This window comes from Alexandromys fortis, unplaced genomic scaffold (genome assembly GCF_014885135.2).
Source record: "Alexandromys fortis isolate MF-2015 unplaced genomic scaffold, M_Fortis_MF-2015_v1.1 scaffold_4, whole genome shotgun sequence".
NCBI classification, from domain to species: Eukaryota; Metazoa; Chordata; class Mammalia; order Rodentia; family Cricetidae; genus Alexandromys; species Alexandromys fortis.
In genome coordinates, this window is record NW_026067944.1 from 25,076,758 (window position 1) to 25,099,345 (window position 22,588).

Genomic DNA, 22,588 nt, shown 5'->3' on the forward strand with positions numbered 1-22,588 from the left:
TTTCCACCTATTTCTTGCCTCTGTGGTTGGTTCTATAGTTGCTATGGGGAAGGGAGGTCAGAATGGGTTTGCAAGTTCTCTGCAGCTGAGACAGAAATAACGGCCCCTTTGCAGGCGGATTGGCCTTGGATTGGCCTCTGCCCTGCTGGGCTGACGGGGAGGATGCTCGATGCTGCATTTGAAAACCCAGAGAGGGGAACCGGTCCTCTTCATTTTACTTCTCTCAAGCCTGATCACTGTCATTTTAGTGCCCCTACCACAGGATGGAAGGATACAAGAATGAACTTCCCATCTGGGCCATTTTTGCTTCACGTGGGTGTTTGGTTCCTTCTGTTTTATTTGTGTGCTTAAATTTTTAATTTTTTTTCATGGATATGAGGGAGGAAGAGCTTAGAGACAGGACCTGATGTAGAACAGTTGGGATTTGGTTAATCTGCTTAGCAGCAATAGCACTAATCGGGGTACCAGACGCTGTGGACAACAGTGCCCCCACCTGCTTCTCCCGCACATACTTCTTGTCTTTTGTTTTCATGGAGTTGTCGATTTCTTTCTGACTCAATTTTGGCTTTCTAATACTTTTCTCTTTTTGTGTATGCACTTCATTTTGAATTTTACTACTGCTGAAAGTATAGCCTTTGACGTCTTTCTCATGATAGCCGAGGGCATAGGAATCTATTCACTCATGTACCAAAGTGAGCTTTTCTTTAACATGATTAAGGGCAATTTTGTATTCCTTTTAGTAATCACAGTAAAACATAGCTAAAGATTTGCATCAAAATGAGACTATGGCCATATTTTTTTGAGGGATCTTTTGTCATTAGGACAGTTAGGGGGTGCACCCTCTCAGTCAGTTTTCTGACCATCAATGCTTACAACTTGATGTCACTTTCATGAGGTCAGAATCAGTTACTGGTAATTAAAGCCCTCTTTGTGCCTGGAAAAGTTGAGCTGTACCCTCCAAGGTGATCATGGAAGGTAGATACTTTCTTCTGTTAAAAACGCCACACCTAAGACTTACAGAAGTTAGGTATCATGTAAGGAACACACAGCCCACTGCCACACTGTCATGCCAAGTCGCTCTGCCATTACTGGGGACGATGTGGCTTAGAGTTTGGAAGGATTCTGCAGTTATGTTAGGCATCTAACTAGGCCAGGCTCCATCTCTGGACCTCCATGGCCTCATGCCAGCCTTGTTACTGAGGTTTGTATGACGTGCTTGCAGCATAGAAATCCCTGATGACCTGCACACTGGGTGCTCACTGTACTCTTGTCTTTGCGCGCTGGGACTGGATATAGTTTCAGTAGAGAAGATAAGTGGAAAAGCTCAGTGCTGAGAGAATCTGAATTGTCACAATAATCTCAAGAATACGTAGGGTGCCAAGGGGGACATTCAAGTGGGAGGTGTAGCCTGTTGTGGGGGGTCAATGGGGTTTTGAAATCCAAAGGATGGGCAGAATTAGAAGTTGTGTGAAGTGATTCAAGCCAAGCATATAGGCCATGTAGAGAGAAAGGTGGGAGAGACGGGTGTGAGCTGAACCTTAGTAAACCTGCTGAGGAGACAGGCAAAGGGTTAGGTGAAGCAGGGCCGGGAGGCTGTGGCAAGGGTTTGAACTCATTATCAAGACTTGGTTCTCTCCCCACTGTATCTCTTTCTCTGCTGGCATTCCAAGATTCCTGTGAGTGTCTGAAAGGATTGATAACAGGTTCCCTCTTCCCCCATCCCAAGCACTAGTCTCTCACATCCTTTATCCCCCAAAGAATGTGTTAACTGCTTACAAGTTAAGCTGGAGCTGAACCACACACATCAAGAAGGTCAAGAAAAGGGGTGAAAACTAGAGTTCCATTTGGAAGAGGCACGGTTGAGCTAGGCTTAGAAAAAAGCCTCCTTCTGATGGTCTCAGATGGCTTTGTTTGTCTATATTAACTCCTCTTGTTGGTTTAGCCACTTCTGTCATACGAATGCCTCATTAAACAAATGGAACTTGCTCCCTGCTGCCAAGTGGGGACGCTCCACTGAGTGGTGAGGTTAGGAGGATGCTTGTGTCTAACAGCAAAGGCCACTGCTCTGGCGCTCTGCCCCCTGGAAATGCTAAATAGCATTTCCCAATAGAAATAAATCTTCAGCGGGTAACCTGACAGAGAGGGACCATCAAGTACAGTCTGCCAGCATCCACTATATAAGTTATGCTTTCATTAAGGAAACCTATCCCAAGAAAGAAAAAGTACTTTCTTCGTAGCCTTGTTTAGAAGATTGTGTTTTTCAACAGTTCCTAGAAAAATAAGCAACATGAATTTTGGTCCCCTGCCCCCTCCTCTAAGCCAAGTCTCTTGCAGGTTCACATTTGACTGGCGAGTTTACCTTTGGAATGAAAGGCCATCCCCAGACACCGGAAACATAGCTTTTAGGTTCTGTCAGTTTCTTAACCACCCCTGCCCTGTACCAGTAGTTTCTGAGATTTGAAGATGCGGAGATATAAACCTTTCATCTACTCATTGGTACATTAACATTTTCTTTAAAATAGTTATAATTCATCATTCCTAGGTTGGCAATGGTTAGGGAGAAATGTTTGTCTCTCTTTTTTAAAAGTTGTTTTAATTTAAAATCTGAAGCTCTCTTTTTTGCCAGTGTGGTATGGAATTTAATATCAGTTACTGAGGCTCCTTTTGTATGCTCTAATGTTGACTGAGGGTTTTCTATCCTGCCTGGTTTCTCTCCTCCTACCAGGTCCCACAGTCCTTTAGCCCTCCCCCAAAATCACACAGAGGTCTATATTAATGATAAACTGATTGGCCCATTATCTCAGGCTTCTTATTAACTCTTATAACTTATGTTAACTTATTATTCTTATCTATGTTAGCCACATGGCTGGGTAACTTTTTCAGCGGGGTAATCGCATTTTCCTTCTTTTGTGGTTGGGACAGGACTGGGGAGGAATGGGCTTCCTCCTTCCTAGAATTTTCCTATTCTCATTGACCCGCCTCTACTTCCTGTCTGGTTGTCCTGCCTATACTTCCTGCCTGGCTACTGGCCAACCAGCATTTATTTAAAACATAATTGACAGAATATAGACAACTTTCCTGCACCACTGCAAAGTCTTTTAAAATGCTGGACTCTGAAGTAAGTCTCTTTTGTTTAGTTTTGTTTTTTTGTTTCTTTGAGGCAGGGTTTCTCTGGATAGCTGTCCTGGCTGACCTGGAACTCACTCTGTAGACCAGGCTGACCTGGAGCTCACAGATCCGCCTGCCTCTGCCCCCTGAGGGCTGGGATTAAAGACATGCACCTGGCTAAAATAACCCCCTTAACCTCCACTACTGACGTTTACCTCCACAGTCTATGAAGTCTGCTTTGTAACTGTTGTTGTCCTGTGATGACAAAACCCATTTCCAGGGATGTCCATCTTTTCCTGGTCCTGTCACTTCTTAGTTTCTTATGGACAACATAGAACTCAAGTCTCTTGTAGGGAACTTGGACAACTCCCGTTTCCCTGCCTCTGAACACTTTTCTCTGGCTTGGTGACATCCACTCCTACCACCTCAGTGGGCATAGAGCTCATAGAGGATAAGAAGGCAGGTTCAGCTTTCCACCCTGCAAAGCCATGCAGTGAGTGACGTGGACAAGGGCTGGACAAGAGCAGGCATGGAAGAGATGAGGGAGGAAAGACAGACCAGGGGTTTGAAGTTTGCATTCATGACTGGCTTTAATATACATGGTTGCCCATCATATTTTGAATACTATTTCTCTAAGTCCACATTAGGGGTAGATGTTAGAAATGCCTTCTCAAGCTTCTCTGCTCACAAACAGAGAAATGGGTCTTAGGTTCAGAACGGTAGGTGACACATCACAGAGACACGACCACAGGAAGGAATGCCCTGTGTGGCCTCTGCAGCCTGCAGAGGCAGACAAGGAGCGGTGTGGCTTTGCAGCATGCTCCCGTCACTGGTTAGAGAACTGACATCCTTAGTAGTTGCAGGGGTGCAGGGGGACCTGGCACATAACCTTTGGTTATAGGGGTCACTGCAGTCTTTCTTTATCAAGCTAGTTTCTCTATGCTGGTTTTGGCTACTTTCCTGGAAAATTAGTCTTTGTTTCTTTGGTCATGTCACTGGCTATATTTTTCTAACATACCAGCCCCCCACAATTTCTCTATATTCAGGTCTTCTGTATTTGTACTGATATTTGTCTATTCTGTGAGCTGATGTTAGAGAAGCTGGCAATCTCTAACAGTATTTACTTCCCTTTTATGTTTCATTTCTCTCAGTTTCTGCTTCTTGTGCTCTGAAGCACTCTTTAGGAATGAAGAGAGCTGTGCACCTGTAGCACAAGGACCCATTCATTCTTGGTGGGTGGCCCTTTTCTTCTTTAGCAGCCCCTTCTACCTCCATCTTAGTGATCTAGCTCTTCTCACATCGGCTGATTTTCCCAGGCTCCTGCTAACAGGGAAGGTGACGTCGGGTTGGCCAGACACAATTATGCTTGCTATGTCTCTTTTTCTCTCTGCTGTTGGAGACTGAGTTAGACCTTGAATATGCCATGCAACCGCTCTATCACTGACCTGCACCCCTAGCCTGCACTTGGTGTACCTTTAGATAAGACCCATCTCATAATAGCTGTCTAGCCTGGAGATGACTCTTTCTTTCTTTTTTTTTTCTTTTTCTTTTTTCTTTTTTTTTTTTGTCAAGTTCTGATTCCTGGCAGTACAATTACAGTTAGCCAGACTGTGAGTGGGTGAGAGTTTGTGTCTAAACTCTGGTGACCAATATGTAAGGATTTACCGTTTTCTCTGAAGGGAATTTCAGTATGCAATAGTTAACTTGCTCGTTACAGCGCCTCAGAGCTTGGCTCTGCTTTTCTGTCTGGTTACTTTACACTTAATGATGACCGCACACCTTATGTAAGCCTTAAGAAATGGTGCACAAATGCAAACGCCCGTAGGAATCAGGCTGCAGTCTGACTGCCTGAAGTGCTCTACTGTGGAGAGACAGGAAGTCATGGGGCTTGCTGTGTCTAAAGGCTCAGCTCTTGTGGCTTGCCATTCCAGATGGAGGCCCGGTGCTACTAGTTCTTCAAGATTAATTTGGTAATCTAGACCTGTTTTATTAACTTATAAATAATTCAGAGTTATTAAAAAACTCAGTGAGTCATGCAATATTGGCAAAGCTAAAATATGTCTATAAATTGTGTTTCTGGTCTGTGGTGCTGTGGTGACTAGGTTTTCTCCCATCGCTCTTAAGGACTCCTTTGCATCTGTCTTACCAGACTGTTGCAGCCACACTGAACGGGCATTTCTAAGTGGAACAGAATGCTTCAGCCTGATATGACCTCAGGAGAGGGTGACAGGAAAGTGACATTACCCGGGATGTCTGTGCTCTGACAGTGACAAAGAGGAGTGGTTGTCCACTGAGCTCCCTGGGTCTGTCTCTGCCTTGTTGCTCAGTCCAGGCCTCAACGTCTCCTGAATCTCTGCTGCATCTGTAGACCTGCTCTTTACCTCCTATGTCCGTGTTCCTGGCTGTTCTGTTTGCCCTGAAATGCTGGTGGTTAGAGGTGAAGTCAGTGGGAAGGCACTAAAAATAACTCTCCTACCATTAAAGTATAATGCCATGTCTCTATATTAAGTGTTCGATGCTTCGGCAAGAAAATTAGGATAGGAATTTTGTAGTCGCTGTTTCTGTCTACCAACAATAAAATGCAGTGTTAACTGGCATAAAGTAGAAATTGGGCAGTGATCCCATACATTGATTGTAACCAGTGTACAAGAGAACCATCTGCATTCACAAAATTAACCAGATGTTATTTTTATGGTCAAAATTTAATTGCAATTAATACAAACATATTTTAGTTCTTATAGCATTTTTAAAAGATCATAAATTAAGTCTATAAATAATTTCATCAAATTAAATTTATTTAAAATAGAGGGAAAAAGTCATCTGTTTTTAAAAAAAATCTCAGTATCAAAAAATTGTAATATTTCCTCAGTTTCCTTCAGAAAATGTAGACTAGAAGTTTAGTATGTTGCAACTTACTTAACTATGATGGAACTACACAACCCAGCAGACTAGAGGAATTAGATGTATATGCTGTTGTGCATGTGATAGACAATACCTGTGTCCTGTGTGAATAATGGAAGCCCAGGAGCATCCTTTGGTTGTGACTTCTATTAAATGTTAGAGCAGGAGGATAATGTAGGCTCCCCAAAGGGCCACAAACACAAGTTCCTGTTTGCTTCACCTTCTGCATTCTAGGGAAAGTGTTCTTCAGGGAGGCTGACCCCTGAACAGAAGCACCTCCAATAACACCGGATGGTGCTCCATTTTAAAATCTCAGTTGGGTTGCTTGGGCCGGTGCCCATTCTGAATGTCCACTGTGCTGGGTTTGCTAAAGACTTCATGTCATTTGCATATGGCCCTGGGCAGATGGCTGTAAAACCCCTTGGTCCCTTCTATTGACTGGGGATGGTCCTTAGGACTTCTCATGATTCCTACTGGCAGCTTGTTTTTGGATGAATCATACTTCTTGATCTGACATGATATATATATATATATATATGCATATATATATATATATATATATATATATATGCTTCAAATCTTAGGAAATGAATCTTTAGCCTTTAGAAAGAGGAAAGAAAACTTTAACTTTGAATCTCAACTCCTCAGAGGAAACATGGCTGTGAACTTTATTCCTTTCTTATTTAATTGCTGAGTCATTCAGAATTCATGAGGGAACTTTAGTTTCCGGGGAAACACTAAGAAAAGATTGAACTCTGCAAAATGTTACCAATTCTGCCCATGAATTATGCATTTTACATGTAAATATTGCAAATTGTAGGATGTTGTAAGTGAATTTTTAGTCTAATATTTAGCATTAAAGTTTAAATCCTTGCCTAGAATTTTAAACATGGAAATATACTTTAAAAGAAAGTTGGGTTTTCAGTTGATGTTTTACAGATTGGGTAAAAACTCAGCATTTAAAATGTGAACCACTCACTTCTTTACCTTAGAGTAGCAAAGATTTTATTCCTTGGCTGGATTTGCTGCACTGACTGTGCTGGAGTCCGGGGACACTGCCACAAGGCAGCATTTTATTTTAGTTTTAATTCATACCCTTTGAATCTGTTCAAAGCCAAGTTCTGTTTAATCCAGAGATTAAAAATGAAAGCAGGCTATACAACTTGTTTGATTATTCCAGATGAAAATTAACAGACAGAAATCTCAGCTCCTGCCAGAGGGGTTGTCAGGCATGCCTTCTCTAGGCTCCAAGGGCGCTCCACAGCCTTCTGTCCCTGCAGCCAATCAGGAAGGCCCCTTGTGCAGATAAGATAAGACTGCACCAGCTCCTGGCTGTGTGATGTCAGCTGCCTTTACCCAGATCATTAAATGAGAGGTTCCCAACCTTCCTAATGCTGGGATCCTTAAATACAGTTCTTCATGTTGTGGTGACCCCAACCATAAAATTAATTTTGTTGCTACTTCATAACTGTAGTTTTGCTTCTGTTATGAAACATATGTAAATAATTGTTATGCAGGATCTCTATTATGTGATCCCTGTGAAAGGGTCCTTTGCCCCTTTGCCCCCCCCCCAAAGGGTTCATGACCTACAGGTTGAGAACTGATTTGAGGTGTGTAGGCCCTCTCTGAGATAGGAATGGGGAGGGTGCTTTAGTGTCTCTCAATTACAATTCAAAAATTATCTCCATGCAGGGCGGTGATGGCACACACCTTTAATCCCAGCACTCGGGAGGCAGAGGCAGGCGGATCTCTGTGAGTTCGAGGCCAGCCTGGTCAACAAGAGCTAGTTCCAGGACAGGAACCAAAGAGCTACAGAGAAACCCTGTCTCGAAAATCAAAAAAAAATTATCTCCATAGGATTCCTCTATGTGATTTTCCTTAACTACATCTTCTTTGTAAAGACGTTTGTGGTAATGGAGAGTGACTTAGGTGACTTCAAAATTACTGCTCCATAGAGCAAACAAAGTTTATGTCATCTCGACATCAGCTAGAGTCATCTGAGAGGAGTGGGCCCCAATTGAGAAATATCTCCATAAGACTGGGCTACAGGCAAACCTGTAGATCATTTTCTTAGAAGTGTCGATGTGAGAGGGCCCAGCATATTGCAGTTGGGCTTATCAATGGGCTGGGGGTCCTAACTTCTATAAAACAAAACAAAAACAAAAACAAACAAAAAATGGCTGAGGAAGCCATGGGAAGCAAGCTAGTAAGCAGCACCCTCCATGGCCTCTGCAACAGCTCCTGCCTCCAGGTGCCTGCCCTGTCTGAGCTCCCATCCTGACTTCCTTCAGTGATGGACCATGACGCGCCTGAGAGTGTAAGCCAAGTGAACCCTTTCCTCTCCCACTCGCTCCACAGCTACAGCTGCCTTGACAGCTGACAAACGTGTCAGACACACGCATCACAGACGAGGCAGCAAAGATGCTGTTGACAAATGGCGCTGGGGAAAGTGGATTTTCCACGTGTGGAAGAATGAAAGGAAACCATGATCTGTCATCCTGTACTAAAAGCAATTCCAAACAGATCAGAGACCGAATGTGAGACCTGTTACTTGGCATCTGCGAGAGGAAAACTTAGGGAAAACACTGAAACATACGGACACAGATAAGGATTTTTGTGGAAAAAATAAATCCAGTAGTATAGACATAATCCAAAGAATTGATGAATAGGATTACACGAATCCAAAAGGCTTTTGAACAGCAAAGGAAATGAGCAGCAGAGAGAAGAGGCAAGAAAATCTTTTCCAACTGCATATCAGATAGGAGGTGAATGTCTAACACGTGTGAATGAATGTCTCACCGCCAGGGGGTCTGATCTGCTGTACCGTGAAGGAGTAGGAGGGGTGGGCTCTTGCTCCGTGTCCAGCTAGTCTTTTCTTTGCCTTGCTTGTCTAGGGTTCAGCTGGATTCGAAACGGATGGTGGTAAGACTGGAAAGGATTCTGAAAAGGCCAAGACCAGGATGATTTCCACCTTGTGAGCATCTTCAGTGACACTGAAGTCTAGGGCAGCTACCCTGGTGGGGTCTGGTCCTGCAGAGAGCAGTGTGGCTGCCCTGGAGTAGCCCACTGATGACCTACTTGAACTGTCAGGAAACATCAGAAGTCTTAAACTGTGTTACCTGTACATCACTTACAACTTGATTTCCATGGAGATAAAGAGACAGACTCTCATCAGTGCTACGGTTGCTGCTGCTGGTGCCATCGCACACATCTCCACAATTCTGATGGGAAGAAAGGACAAGAGAAGAGGGTCTAAGGCTAGCTATATTCCTTATCATTTTAGAACTCTATTTTAAAGATTTCTTTTTAGTTCTTAAAATTGTATATACAAAATGCATGTCTCTGTGTGGGTGTTCGCAGGTAAGAGATCAGCACCTGGTCCCCTAGAGCTGGAGCTATAGGTAGTGGGGAGCTGTCTGACATGCTGGGACCTATACTCAGAGCCTCTGCAAGGGCAGTATTTGCTCTTAACGCTGAGCCATCTCTCCAGCCCCAGCACCCGAAATATTCTCAGCTGCTAGTTAGTGTTGACGATTTCAGTAAACCATAATCTCTGGGAAAGACAGTTTGGAGAAAGGTGTCGATTCTGAAGCAGTGGGTTGTGGTTGAGTCGGATGTGGTGGTTTTTTTGTTTGTTTTTGTTTTGTTTTGTTTTTGAAGCCGTGGATTTTGTGATGCAGAAGTTATAGAAACGCACATTTGGTTTTGTATAGGCTTTATTTTCACTCTGATGGATTAGCTCAATAAAAGGCATATGCCCCAAACTAAGCAAACAGACAGAAGCCAGCTAAATGGCAACAAAAGGCCTGAACACCCCATGTAATCCCCCAACAATAAACTGTCTATTAATGGGCAAAGAACTGCATGTTCCAAAAAGAATGAATACACATGGCTGATAAAGGCTGAAGACGTGTTCCTTGGACCCCAGGGAAAGGCGTTAAAACTGCTTTGAGAAAACAAATGACAACAAATGCTGGCAAGAATATGCAGCTGACAGTGTGAACTTGTGCCACCACTGTTGAAGTCAGCATGGCGTTTCCCCAAAGCCAGCAGTATAACTACCATCTCCCAGCTATACCATTCTTTGGTACGTACTCAAAAGCTTTCTAAGTCAGCATACTTGAGAGATACTTGCACACCCATGTCTATCGCTGCACTTTTCACAATAGCCAGGGGATGCAAGCAGCCTTGATGCCTATTAATAGAAAAATGGAGGGAGAAAACATGATATATATATATATACACACACACATTGGAATTTTACTCAGCCACAAAGAAAAATAGAATCCTGACATTGACAGGAAAATGGCTGCTATTAGAAACCATTATGTTAGAATGAAGTAAGATAGCCTCAAATACTGCATATTATCTCACATTTAAACTTAATTTTGAAATGGAAAATATGGGTGTATCCGTAACTCTGTGTGTTTGTATGTGTGTGTGCACGCGTGCATGCATGCATATGTGTTTGAATGCGCACAGCATGCTTCCTGAAACTACAAAGGTGACTATGGGAGGGGAAGAGGAGAGTGATGGAATGTACATGTCATGAAAGCATGAAGCATAGAGAAAGGAGAGTATGGGGAAAGACAGAGAACCAGTCAGAGTGGGTGTCTTAGGGTTTCTATTGCTGTGAAGAGACATTATGACTATGGCCACTCTTTTTATCATCATTATTATTTTAATTTCATTTTACATTCTAACCACAGTTCTCTCTCCCACTTCTTCTCCTTCCAACCCTTCCCTTCCCCCAGCTCACCCCCACCCACTTTTCCCAAGGGGTAAGTCCTTCCATGGGGAGTCAACATGGCTGGCACATTAAATTGAGGTAGGGCCAAGCTACTTCCCCCTGCATCAAGGCTGAGCAAGGCATTCTTCTCTAGAGAATGGACTCCAAAAAGCTAGCCCCTGCTCTAGGGATAAATCCTGGTCCCACACTGCCACAGGTCTCCCAGATAGACCAAACTGCACAGCTGTCTTCCACATGCAGAGGGCCTAGTTCAGTCCCATGCAAGCTCTACAGCTGTCAGTCTAGATAGAGTCTGTAAGTTCTTGGGAGCTTGGTTCAGCTGTCTATGTAGGTTTCCCCTGTCATGATCTTGACCTCCCTTGCTCATATAATCCCTCTTCCCTCTCTTCAACTGAATCCCTGAGCTCGGCCTGATGCTTACCCGGATCTCTGCAACTGGTTCCATCAGTTACTGAGTGAAGGCTCTATGATGACAGTTGGGGTATTCATCAATCTGATTAAGGGGAGGTTTCCATGTAATGGGTTTTTGTAAAAGTCCATTATAATTTTAAATATTTTTCTTAATGCAGTGATAATAAACATTTACGAGATATTTCAGTGCACGTTTTCCATAGATAAACTGCCTGCTTTGAGTCCAGAGTGTACATTTTCTAACCTTATGATTATGTGTCTACAAACTGGTTTTAAGTTTTTCTGTGGGTCTCTATTTTCCCTTTTTTGGGGGACAAGTTTTACTAGAACAAACAGCTCCCATCAGGGAGATCAGAAGGGCCTCAGCTGTGTGGATTCCTGCTTAATTCCTTATAGAATTAAACGAGTGTATTTATATAGAGACTGTAGGCTTGGATGGTCAGTGTGCCCCATTGCTTACCCAGCAAGAACAGTCATTGTGGTCACTGTCGTCTCTGATGGTCCTCCTGTGGTGAAAGGGTGGGAGCACAAACCCTTGTGTAGGTGGAGCACCGCTTTTACAGGGATTAAGTGACTAGCTTGTGCTCCACAGCTCATTGGAAGCAAGAGCCAGATTTCCAGTCAGACCCACACAGATTCACCTGCCCCTTTGCAAGCTCTAGAAGCCACTGGTCTAGAATGTTCCTTCTGCAGCTGTGCCAAAGGGTGAGATTCAAGAATCAGATCACATGAGGATGTAAAATAAATACAGTGAGTGCCACAGAGGCTTTCTCTTGCTGGCAGGGTCCACGTTCCTGACCCTATCCCTGTCCCTATTCCTGCTGCATCCCTGTCCCATCCCTACCCCACCCCTGCCCTCCTCTGCATTACCTGTTTGAGCAATTTCCACCATTTTTAGCTTTTGATTTCAGTTTGTTTATACTGATGTGTGTGTGTGTAAATTATGTGAGTTTATCATGAAATTAGTATGTTTGCGGATGGATGATAAACATTGCCTTGTATAGATTAACAGGGCTATGTGCTTTCTCCCCTGCATAGGAGCAGTCTGAAGAATGTGATGGTGGAGCTTTTGTGGCTGCTTTTTGTGTTTTGTTTTGTGAGGCATGGCCTTGCCGTGTAGCCCAGGCTGTCCTGATTTCACAGTCCTCCTGCTCTAGTCTTCCCACTCGGGGAGCACGTGCCTCTGTCATAGTGCTCAGCTCCCCCTCTCCCTGTCCGTCCCATCCCCTCTCTTTCTTTCTTTCCAGGCAGGGTATCACTGCAGGTCAGGCTGGCCTCAGACTTGAGCTCCTCCTGCCTGTAGGGCCGTACACCACTGTTGTGGGATATTTGCACACTGTGAGGATGCATTGTTGTGATTGACTTAATAAAGAGCTGAATGGCCAATAGCTAGGCAGGAGGCATTCGTGGGACTTCCGAAGATGAATCTAGGTGTGCGAGAGACGCCAGGAGAAATGGAAGAAGCAGGCTGGGTAGTACATGGCAGTTTGAAGATTAGTAGAAATGGATTAAGTTCTAACAACTAGTTTGGCACGAACCTAAGCTATAGACTGAGCTTTCATGATTAATAAGTCTGTGTATCATTACTTGCATGCTGGCAGCAGATGCGAAACTACTGCCACATACCACCATGGCCACCCTTAACACTTAACCTTGACAGTCTCTTGTGGCATTATGTTATCAGGTCTTTGTGATGTACATTATTTTAATGGCCTATACCTGTTCTATGAGGCTACTATTATATTTACTCCCCTTAGCTTGTTTCAAAACTCTCCTTTTCCTTATCTAACCCCTGAGGTTCTTTGAGCTTTCCAAAACTGAAGAACTTCTCCTATGCTTATTTAACTTAGACATTTTCCATGCTGTTATGTGGTACTTTACATTCGGCTGCAGATGGCTTATCTTATGAAACATTTTATACTGAAAAGGTAACTCCCTAGAACATCATGTGAAGAGCATGCAGTTCTGTACAGGGAAGGTGTTATCCATGGTTTAAAAAAAATTGAAATTATAGCAAGATCTCATTGTGTTGCTTTTGGGGGAGGGGAGTAAGGTAATGTCATTGCCAAATAAAACAGGATGCCATCATGGACCAGATGTACTCTACATGACTTAGAAGAGCTGTTTTGAGGGTCTCTGTGACCTCTTTAATCTGCTCTTATTTCCACACTGTTCTACCATGCAAGGGGTAGGGCTGGTCAAAAAGAGAACAGTTGTTTTAACGCTGGTGAGTCGGTTTTGATGAGTCCCTGCTTCTGTATCTTAATTTTTATAGTTTTATAGAAGTATAATTTCCATCCTATGAATTCACTCATTTAAAATCCAACATGTATTGATTTCTACTGGATGTATAGAGTTGTACACCTATGACAACCATCTATAAAACCCAAAAAGCCCTCTTGAGCTTGCCTATACTGTCCTCAGCTTGTCCCCTCCAGGCCTACACAGCCTGCAGGCTGCTTCAGGTCTGTATAGAGTTGCCTTTTCCACACATTTCTAGCGTATGGAATAATGTGCCTGCAGCCTTTTACTTCTAGATTGGTTTTGCAGGTATTGGCAGTTTGATGCCTGTATTTCTAAGCAGCATCCCATTGTATATGGTGTGTGTGTGTGTGTGCGCACGTGTGTGTGTCCACACACACATATTCATTTCGTAAGTTCTGTGACTTTATTACATTTCCATTTTTCTTGGAGTAGAGATCTAAGATAGGTTGCTATAATATGTTTAAGTATGACTTTTAAGAAATAAACTATCTTCCAAGGATCCTGTGCTATTTTATGTTCTTACTAGCAATACACGAGCCTCTCTGTTCTCTAAGTCTCACTGCACCTCCTGTGGTTTTGATGGTAGCTGCTCCAGTAGATGTGCACTATTATTGTGATTTAGATACTGTCCTATCAGTGTTCTGTTGCTCCGAAGAGACATGGTGAGCACAGAACTCTTTAAAAAGAAAACATTTAATTAAGTGCTCACTTCAAGTTTAAGAGGGTCAGTCCACTGTCCTTCTGACAGGGAAGGGGGGCTAGCATGATGTGGGACAGCAGCTGAGTGCTACATTCTGATCCGCAAGCAGAGAGACGGGCTTCAGGGGCAGAGAGGAGAGAGACTGGGTCTGGTATGGGCCTTTGAGACCTCAGAGCCCACCCCCAGGGACAGATTTTTAACAAAGTCATACCTGCTCAAACAAGCCATACTTCCTGATCCTTCCTAAATAGTGCCACTCTCTGGAGACTTGAACATGTCAGGGCCATTCTTATTCAAACTACCACAGATGTATATATCCCTTTAAAATTAGATTATCTTAAACTGAGTGGCGGTGGCGCACGCCTTTAATCCCAGCACTCGGGAGGCAGAGGCAGGCAGATCTCTGTGAGTCTGAGGCCTGCCTGGTCTACAAGAGCTAGTTCCAGGACAGGACCCAAAGCTACAGAGAAACCCTGTCACAAACCCCCCCCCAAAAAAAGCAAGAAAGAAAAAAAATAGATTATTTTTATCTTGTAAATTGAATTGTCATAGGTCTTCATATATTTTAGCTATAAACCCTTTATAAAATATATGATTTATATTATTTCTATCAGGCTATATATTGAAATTTTCTTAAATTGTTGATAGCAATAAAGATTTTTAATATTTTTAGAGTTAATTATTGTAATCTCTCTCTCTGTCTGTCTGTCTGTCTGTCTGTCTCTCTCTCTCTCTCTCTCTCTCTCTCTCTCTCTCTCTCGCTCTCTCTGTGCACATGTGAGCACAGGGGCCAGAAGAGAGCAGAAGAAGGTGTGTATATGTGTATGTGTGTGTGTGCGTGTGTGTGCGCACATGTGAGCACAGGGACCAGAAGAGAGAAGGTTGTGTGTGTGAGTGTGTGTGTGTGTGCACATGTGAGCACGGGGCCAAAAGAGAGCAGAAGAAGGTGTTGGATGTTGCTCAGGAGTCACAGGCATCATGACCAACTCCTTCACACACGAGTACCAAGAACCCAACCCAGGTCTTCCACAAGAGCAGTATGTGTGCTTTTAACCACGGAGCCATCTAAGATATCTGATAGCCAGGTGGTGGTGGCGCACGCCTTTAATACCAGCCCTTGAGAGGCAGAGGCAGGTGGGTCTCTGTGAGTCTGAGGCCAGCCTGGTCTACAAGAGCTAGTTCCAGGACAGGTTCCTAAGCTACAGGGAAACCCTGTCTCAAAGAAAAAAAATCTCTCTGATTAGAGGAAAGTAACTTTAAATTTTCTTTATGTTTATTTGTAGATAGACGATAAGTTTAGCTTTTTCTGTTTAAGCTTAGAAGATTGGAATCAGTATTTGCATATTGTGTGTGCGGTATGGGTTCAAATTCTATTTTTCTCTTTTTGAGTTACCGTAGTATTGCCATATTGTTCCCACACCATTTGGTAGAGAGGAAATCCTGTTTTTTTTTTCTCCTTTTGTTTGTTCCTTGTTGGAAAGTGTCTAGCCATGAACACCAGGTGCCCTCAATCCTGTGTGATTTGTCTGTATGTCACTCCTCACACTAACACTGAACTGTCTTGGTTGTTAGAGCTCTGTAGAAAAATTTGAAATCAGATAGTATAAACCTCATTTAAAAATTAATGTTTTATGTGTATGAGTGTATTGCCTACATGTATGTATTTGTAATTTGTGTGTGCAGTGCCTGCAGAACTGGAGTTAACAGAGGTTGTGAGCAACATGTGGTGCTGGGAATCAAACCTGAGTCCTCTGCAGAAGCAGCCAGTGCTCTTAATTGCTGAGCCAGATCTTGAGCCTTTTACCGTTATTTTTTTATTCTGTTCTTTTATTTCTTTTAACTCTTTGTGAGTCTTCCTTTTTCATGTGTGTTGAAATTAGTTCAGTGCCGTGTGCTTAGAAAGCCTGGTGGAGTTTTAATTGGATTTGCTCTGAATTTTATCATTGGGAAGATTAGTTGACCTCTTATTGATATTGAATGTCCCATCTCATGAACACTGTATATCTTTCCACTTCTTTCATTAATGCTCCATATGCGGTTGTGAGCGTAAAGACAGGCACATGCTTTGGAAGATTTGAAGACGAGCACTAGGTTTTATGGTGTGGCAGGTGTCATGCTACTGTGATGGTGCTTTCAAGACCCAGTTCATGGCCTTTTCAGGATTTATCAGTTTCTGTTCAGACTGCCATGGCATGGTGTATCTGACTTTAAAATTATCTTCTCAGATGTAAAGGAGTGAATCCTTTCTTATTTTGGCTCCATGAGCGGTGAGTCATCCTCTGGTTAGAGCATTCCCTCAGTGTGTTCACAGCTCCAGACTGTGTGTGATGTGATGCCGTGGTACTCCCAGCTGTTAGGAAAGGACGCGCACAGGACCAAATTGTTCCTTTCTCTGCAGGTGTCACAGTGTCCCTGGAAGTGTCCGAGAGCCCTGGCAGTATCCAGGTGGCCCGGGGCCAGACTGCAGTCCTGCCGTGTGCCTTCTCCACCAGTGCTGCTCTCATTAACCTCAATGTCATCTGGATGGTCATTCCTCTCTCAAATGCAAACCAGCCTGAACAGGTACCTCTGCCCCCCCCCCCAAAACTGTGGATCTTTAAGAGAGGGTGAGGGAAGCATCATGGGAATGTTTGATTTCTAGAGTAAGAACATGGTCAATGTGCCCTCCCCATTGCAAGATTAGTTAATATTCTGAAGGCTGTCTTCCTTTTACAGGGGTGTCATCATCGTCTCATGTGCAGATGCTAAAGTCTTCTGAGGGTTTGTGCAAGACTTTGGCGTGTTGAGAAGTGACTTAGAATGTTCTCTAAAGAGAGAGAGGGTAGTAAGAAGCTGTAGGCAGGAGTTTGCTTTGCTGAGTTACTTATGTACCCTAACACAGTAGGCTTGCCAGCCAGCATGTATCTCAGCATGGTAGGCTTACCAGTCAAAATGCATCCTAACACAGTAGGTTGACCAGCCAACATGCATCCTAACCTTACCAGCTATCTCAGATTCTCATACAAATGAGAGTATGCCACATGGAAAGACACATGTGAAAATGGAAGCTGCCCTCAGAAATATCTATCAGCTCTAGGTAATAAATTAATAATCTCATATACCCACTATAAATTAATTAACTGTGTTAGTCACCACAGTTTTATTTACAAAGATAACATTCATTTTCTGAAGCTCTTCTGATTTTTTTCTTACAGCTTAGCCAATATAGTGAAGTAAAATTCCTGGTACAAAATTCAATAGGAACTTCTTTAAAATTAATTAATTTTGAATTTCTTATTTGAAAATTGCACACAGGGATGCAGTGCATCTTCAAACCAAGAAATGTTTGCAGTAGACTAAATTTGAGGGATCATTTTATTAAATCACATCATTTTAGTCATCGGTGATGGAGTTAAACATGTTTAAAAAAGAACCAATGAAGGTTTCCCACACTTGCACAGGAAGATCCTGAAAGGCCCTCCTCATTCTCAGGGCACGGAGTGTTCCGCTGTGCTGTATGCCGTGTTTCTCCCAGGAATAGTTAGATCTGATAACGGTTGGCTCGGAGAGTTGGCAGGCACGGTAGTCATGGACTTGCAATGTTCCCTTCCTTTTATGATGTTGATATTCAGCCTGTGAGGGATCAGAATTCTGTGGCTGAATTAGTATGAGAACAGCAGTGCAAATACCTTTTGGGTTTCATCTCACCATTAACCTTTGCACTGGTAGAAATATTTATGTGCTGATAGTAGCATTCAAGATTTTTTTTTTATGTTCTGATAAATTAAGGAAGGGAAATAGTTACTCCAATTATGCGCATGAGAATTTAGATTCCTAAGATACTCATAGATGGGGCGGTTACAAAAAGTTGCTGACAACCCTGAGAAATTAGAACCTCCACTCTTGGTTGCAGGGACGTTTGGTTCTGTCTACCAGGTTATGTGCCGAGGAGGGGCTGCCATGGCCGGTTTACTGACATATTGCTTCCTTTGGCAGGTCATTCTCTATCAGGGTGGACAGATGTTTGACGGCGCCCCCAGGTTCCATGGGAGGGTAGGATTTACAGGCACCATGCCTGCTACCAATGTCTCCATCTTCATCAATAACACCCAACTCTCAGATACAGGCACCTACCAGTGCTTGGTGAACAACCTTCCAGACAGAGGGGGCAGGAACATTGGGGTCGCTGGCCTCACAGTGTTAGGTGAGTGACAGACAAGACCCACTACTTTAGGCTTCACTTATCACAAATCTACTTGAAATCATGTTTACTTCTGTACTTCACATTTTTTCTCTGCTCCCTCCCTATGATCTGATTCCCCCCCTACGCCCCCGCCCGCCTGCCTTCTCTCTGCTTCTTTTACCTAATGCTGTTTCTGACAGTGGATGAAGGGTGAGATAAAAGCCAATTTTAAGGTCCTGGAGGGCAGGAGCTTTCTGCTGTGGTAAAACTCAATCATGAATAATTTGCTGTGAGCAAAAAGTGAAGGTGTCAGTGTGTAAGGATAATAGTTATCCTCGCAGGAAATGGGGTCACCACAGTGCCCATCTTGCTTGTAGACTTGGCATAGTTTTAACTCTGCCTCCTTATGCAAGACATTTTTGTTTGTAACATACATCAGATCATCACCTTAGAAATGAGATCAAGCTGATTTAGGGCCTGATCCTTTAAGATAACAAATGAACCAAGTTTAGATTAAAACTAGAGGGGCTCATTCAAGCCAGCACTCTTCATATCGTATAATGTGGTTCTGTAGTATCAAAGTATATTCCCTGCAGCTGTTTGATATCTCAGGCCTCATGGCTATCAGACGGGTTACTTGTAGAATTGGCTTCCAGGTAGATTATCGTAGAAGGAGGGATGAATTCCTCATTTGGGCAGAAGAGGAAGTACTCAGGAAGGCCCTTCCTCCCCCCACTCACCTCCCAGTATCTATCTCCCTAGTCCTGTCCGATCCCCTCCTCAGCACTTTTCTCCTTTCCCACTGCTAAGCTATTCAGGATACTGATGTTTTTCTCAATGGAGGAGAAGATACTTTAATCCTTGGTGCCCTGTTCTCCCAGCCTTCTAACAGTTCCGAAAGCTAAGGACCAGGTTGCAGACATATTTTCTGAAGATAACATTCATTATATTAAAGCCATATAGAGCTCTAAGGACTCTGAGTACAATAATGACTCCTAAAGGAAATAGATGCCATTTTAATGTTTACGTGATAGTTGAGCAACTCGCTTCCTGCAGTATCTATCTTAAAAGAATTCTTAAGGTGGAACAAAATCCTTTATTTTATAGTGAATGACACCTTAAAATAATTACTTTAAGTTTTGCTTCACAATAGCACGGTGGTAATGTTGAAGGTGTCCAGGAGGCTGGCTCACCCAGCACAGCACACATTCAGATACCACATCCCTCCCCTTGCCTTTGTGGGAGTTCTGACCCTATTCATGCCAGGCAAGCATTCTGCCGTGAGCTACCTTCCCAGACCCCTCCACCCTCGGCTTACTTAGTCTCTCTTCCACTCCTTGGCTTTCTGATTGCTCTGTCTATCCCTCTTACCTTATTCTGCGCTTCTGGTTTGTGTGTCTCTGAAGGGGTGAACTCACTTACTGAGCAGGCATTAGGATTAAGAACATCATCACCTGTACATAAACTCAGAGGTGTCCACCAATCTAGAACTCCACGCCGTGGGTTTTGTTCATATGTTCACTCTTTTGTGCCAGTGGGAGCCATCACTTCCCCCCTTTTGTGTTGCTTTGGTGATTTTGTATCCTGGTTGCCAGTGTCCTTGTCAGTCATTGATGAGTATAGTTTTGGATTTTGAAACGTCCCCTGCCTTATTGTTAGTGTTCTCTAACTTGAGTTTCACCGGAAGCCGAAGAACCGTAAAGCTGAATCCACTACAAAGCTGGCCCGTCTAGTCTTTGTAAAATGACGGAAGACCCGACTAAAGCAGGCTTTGTTAGCAGACAGATGGGGGGGGGGAGTCAGTTTCTGCTCTGGAAATGGGTTTGAATGTGTCTTCTCAGCAATGTCTTTAAAGGCAGTGTGACCTGAGGCTCTTAAGAATCCTTTAGAGGGAGCATTCAAACCAAAGCTCTAAGATACCTTAAAATGTAACCGAAAGCCATGGCTCCTTTTCCTCTCACATGCAGGCCTTGTGCCCACCTCTACATCCTGGTAGTTGATGCTTGATTGTCCCCTCGTGTTGGCCATGAGGACGTCTCCCTCAGTGATTCACAGTTGTTGCCTGTGGCTTCCCAGTGATCGGCATTCCTGTCTCATTGCCCACAGTAAAAGTGAACTTGTGTTACCCATTCTTCCCTTGACAGTCCCCCCTTCTGCTCCACACTGCCAAATCCAAGGATCCCAGGACATCGGCAGCGACGTCATCCTTCTGTGTAGTTCCGAGGAAGGCATCCCTCGGCCCACTTACCTTTGGGAGAAGTTAGATAATACACTCAAGCTACCTCCAACCGCCACTCAGGGTATGTACAGTGCCTGTTTGATTAGTACTTGAGGAAAGTAAGGAACTTTAATAGTTTGTAACTGCAGAGAAGAATGTGCTTTCAAGTTTAAGGTGAGTATGACATTTTCTCTCTCATTCCTATATGACTTTTAAGAAGTGTATCTAGTAGGATGAAAATTTTATTTCCTCAGTGGAGCTTTAAAGTAGCGTACCGGTAGCGTCACTGAGTTAACATTAACACTGGGACAGTTCTTACACCTCTGCGAACTCACTTTCTGCCCATTTTAGTGTAAGAGAGATATGTGTAAACATAAGAGGATCAGTTCTCCTGTTTCAGCCTCAAGTCTTCTTAGAGGAAGAGAATGAAAAAGACAGGGAAGGGGCCGGTGACCTAAGCTCACACCAGACAGGTAAAGGCGAGGAGCCATGCATGCCATTGGTGGTTCTGGATCTGCAGGTCCCGTCATTTGGATTTGATAGTGAAGAAAGTACCTTTTAAACTCTCAGATGTTAGGAAATAAGGTGAGAGGAAGTGATAGGTTTGTGTAAAGCCCTTGAGTGCTGTTATCTTTAATATAGACTGGTTTCCTCATCTCATTCTTGGGCTAGATGGCCAACTCTTTAAAGAGAGCTAGCCATTAAGAAAAAGGCACCAGATGGATCAGCTGCGCCTCATTTTGAATCGTCCTGATGATCTGTGCCTGCCCCAAGAAAGGAAAGCCTTGGGTTGCTGGGTGACATTAGGTGTAATTAGGAACCAGGGTGACATCCTCTAAAAAGCCTGCAAGTAAACTCCCTATAGACTCAGAGGAACACCGATGGACTCTCCCCACCTTTTAGTTCATAGAGCCCAAATTCATTAGTTTTTAAACCTTCTTTTCAGCTTAGTAACTTTTAGGTCACTTTTGTAGTGACTGCTGCAGTTCCATTGTCCATGTTCCCCACCTTCTCCCTCACCCCCGCTGCCTCTTCATTGCTAAATGCTTCGGCTACACTGTGGGATAAATAGCTGTCTTGTGGACTGACTTGTTAATCTCACTATTGTAAGTGGCAGGCTTAAAATAGCGAGTGTTGAAATGCTGAAAACTGTTTGAAGTCCAGCGTTTCCAGTAACTCTGTCTACAACAGTTCACTTCTCCACTCCTGTGTTAACCATTCTGTAAGATGAGGGGCTTGACGGTATCATCTAGAGCCTCTGAAACACTGAGGTTCTGAACTTCATATCTGTATCATCGCTGTGGAACACTGGGTAAAGGGTGAAATTTGGGTGAACATCTGACAATCCTATGTATGTTGGCTGAGAGGTACATGTAGCTTCCTGTATCTCCCTGTTTTTGATAAGTCTATATTTGCAACTTGAGAATTCTTTGGTATTTTGGGGATAAAGGTGAATGAACTTGAATGCCAATGATGAAGATGGTGGACTTTTGTAATTCAGTCTTTGGATAAATTATCAGAAGTACTTTAGATAAACTTATTTGCTCAATTAAATGTTTTTCTTCAGTTTCAACTCTTGATACCTATATTAACAAAGTAGATCTTAACATACATCCACAAAACAATTTAAATAACTTTTTTATTAGAAGATTTAACTCATTGATTATATGTACAGTACTTTAAAATTTGAACTCCTAAAGCATTTTCTGAGGAAATAATATTTAGGGAGGGCATCCTATGAGTCTGGCCAGTAACAGAACATTATTTTGTAATAAGTAGTTTGTGGGGCCCTACTGTGAAAGTATATGAAGAATCTGTTATTCAGCAGCCTTTTGCTTATGACCTGGCATCAATCAATGCTGCTGTTATCACTGTATAATTTCTCCAGTGTCCAGTAGTCAGCCTTCTTCTGTAAGACAGTGCTCTCCCACTGTCTTCACGTACACTTCTCCTTCCATTCCATGCATTGTGTTTATATCAGCTCACCACAGATTTACCAGAGGGAGCTCCTTCAAGCCCCATACCATAAGTATTCATTATGCTTTAGATTTTAATCTCCCATTACTGTATGCT

The 22,588-nt window shown here is 43.2% G+C and overlaps 1 protein-coding gene across 1 annotated transcript in view; it reads left to right on the top strand.

The window, feature by feature from the left end:
• The window catches only part of Igsf11 (immunoglobulin superfamily member 11), a 115,978-nt gene that overhangs the window by 81,498 nt on the left and 11,892 nt on the right, over nt 1-22,588 (top strand). Inside the window, exons 2-4 of the mRNA XM_050148958.1 lie at nt 16,534-16,697; nt 18,111-18,318; nt 20,442-20,597. Of these exons, the coding sequence (XP_050004915.1) occupies nt 16,534-16,697; nt 18,111-18,318; nt 20,442-20,597 (528 nt within the window). The remainder of the gene's footprint in view (nt 1-16,533; nt 16,698-18,110; nt 18,319-20,441; nt 20,598-22,588) is intronic.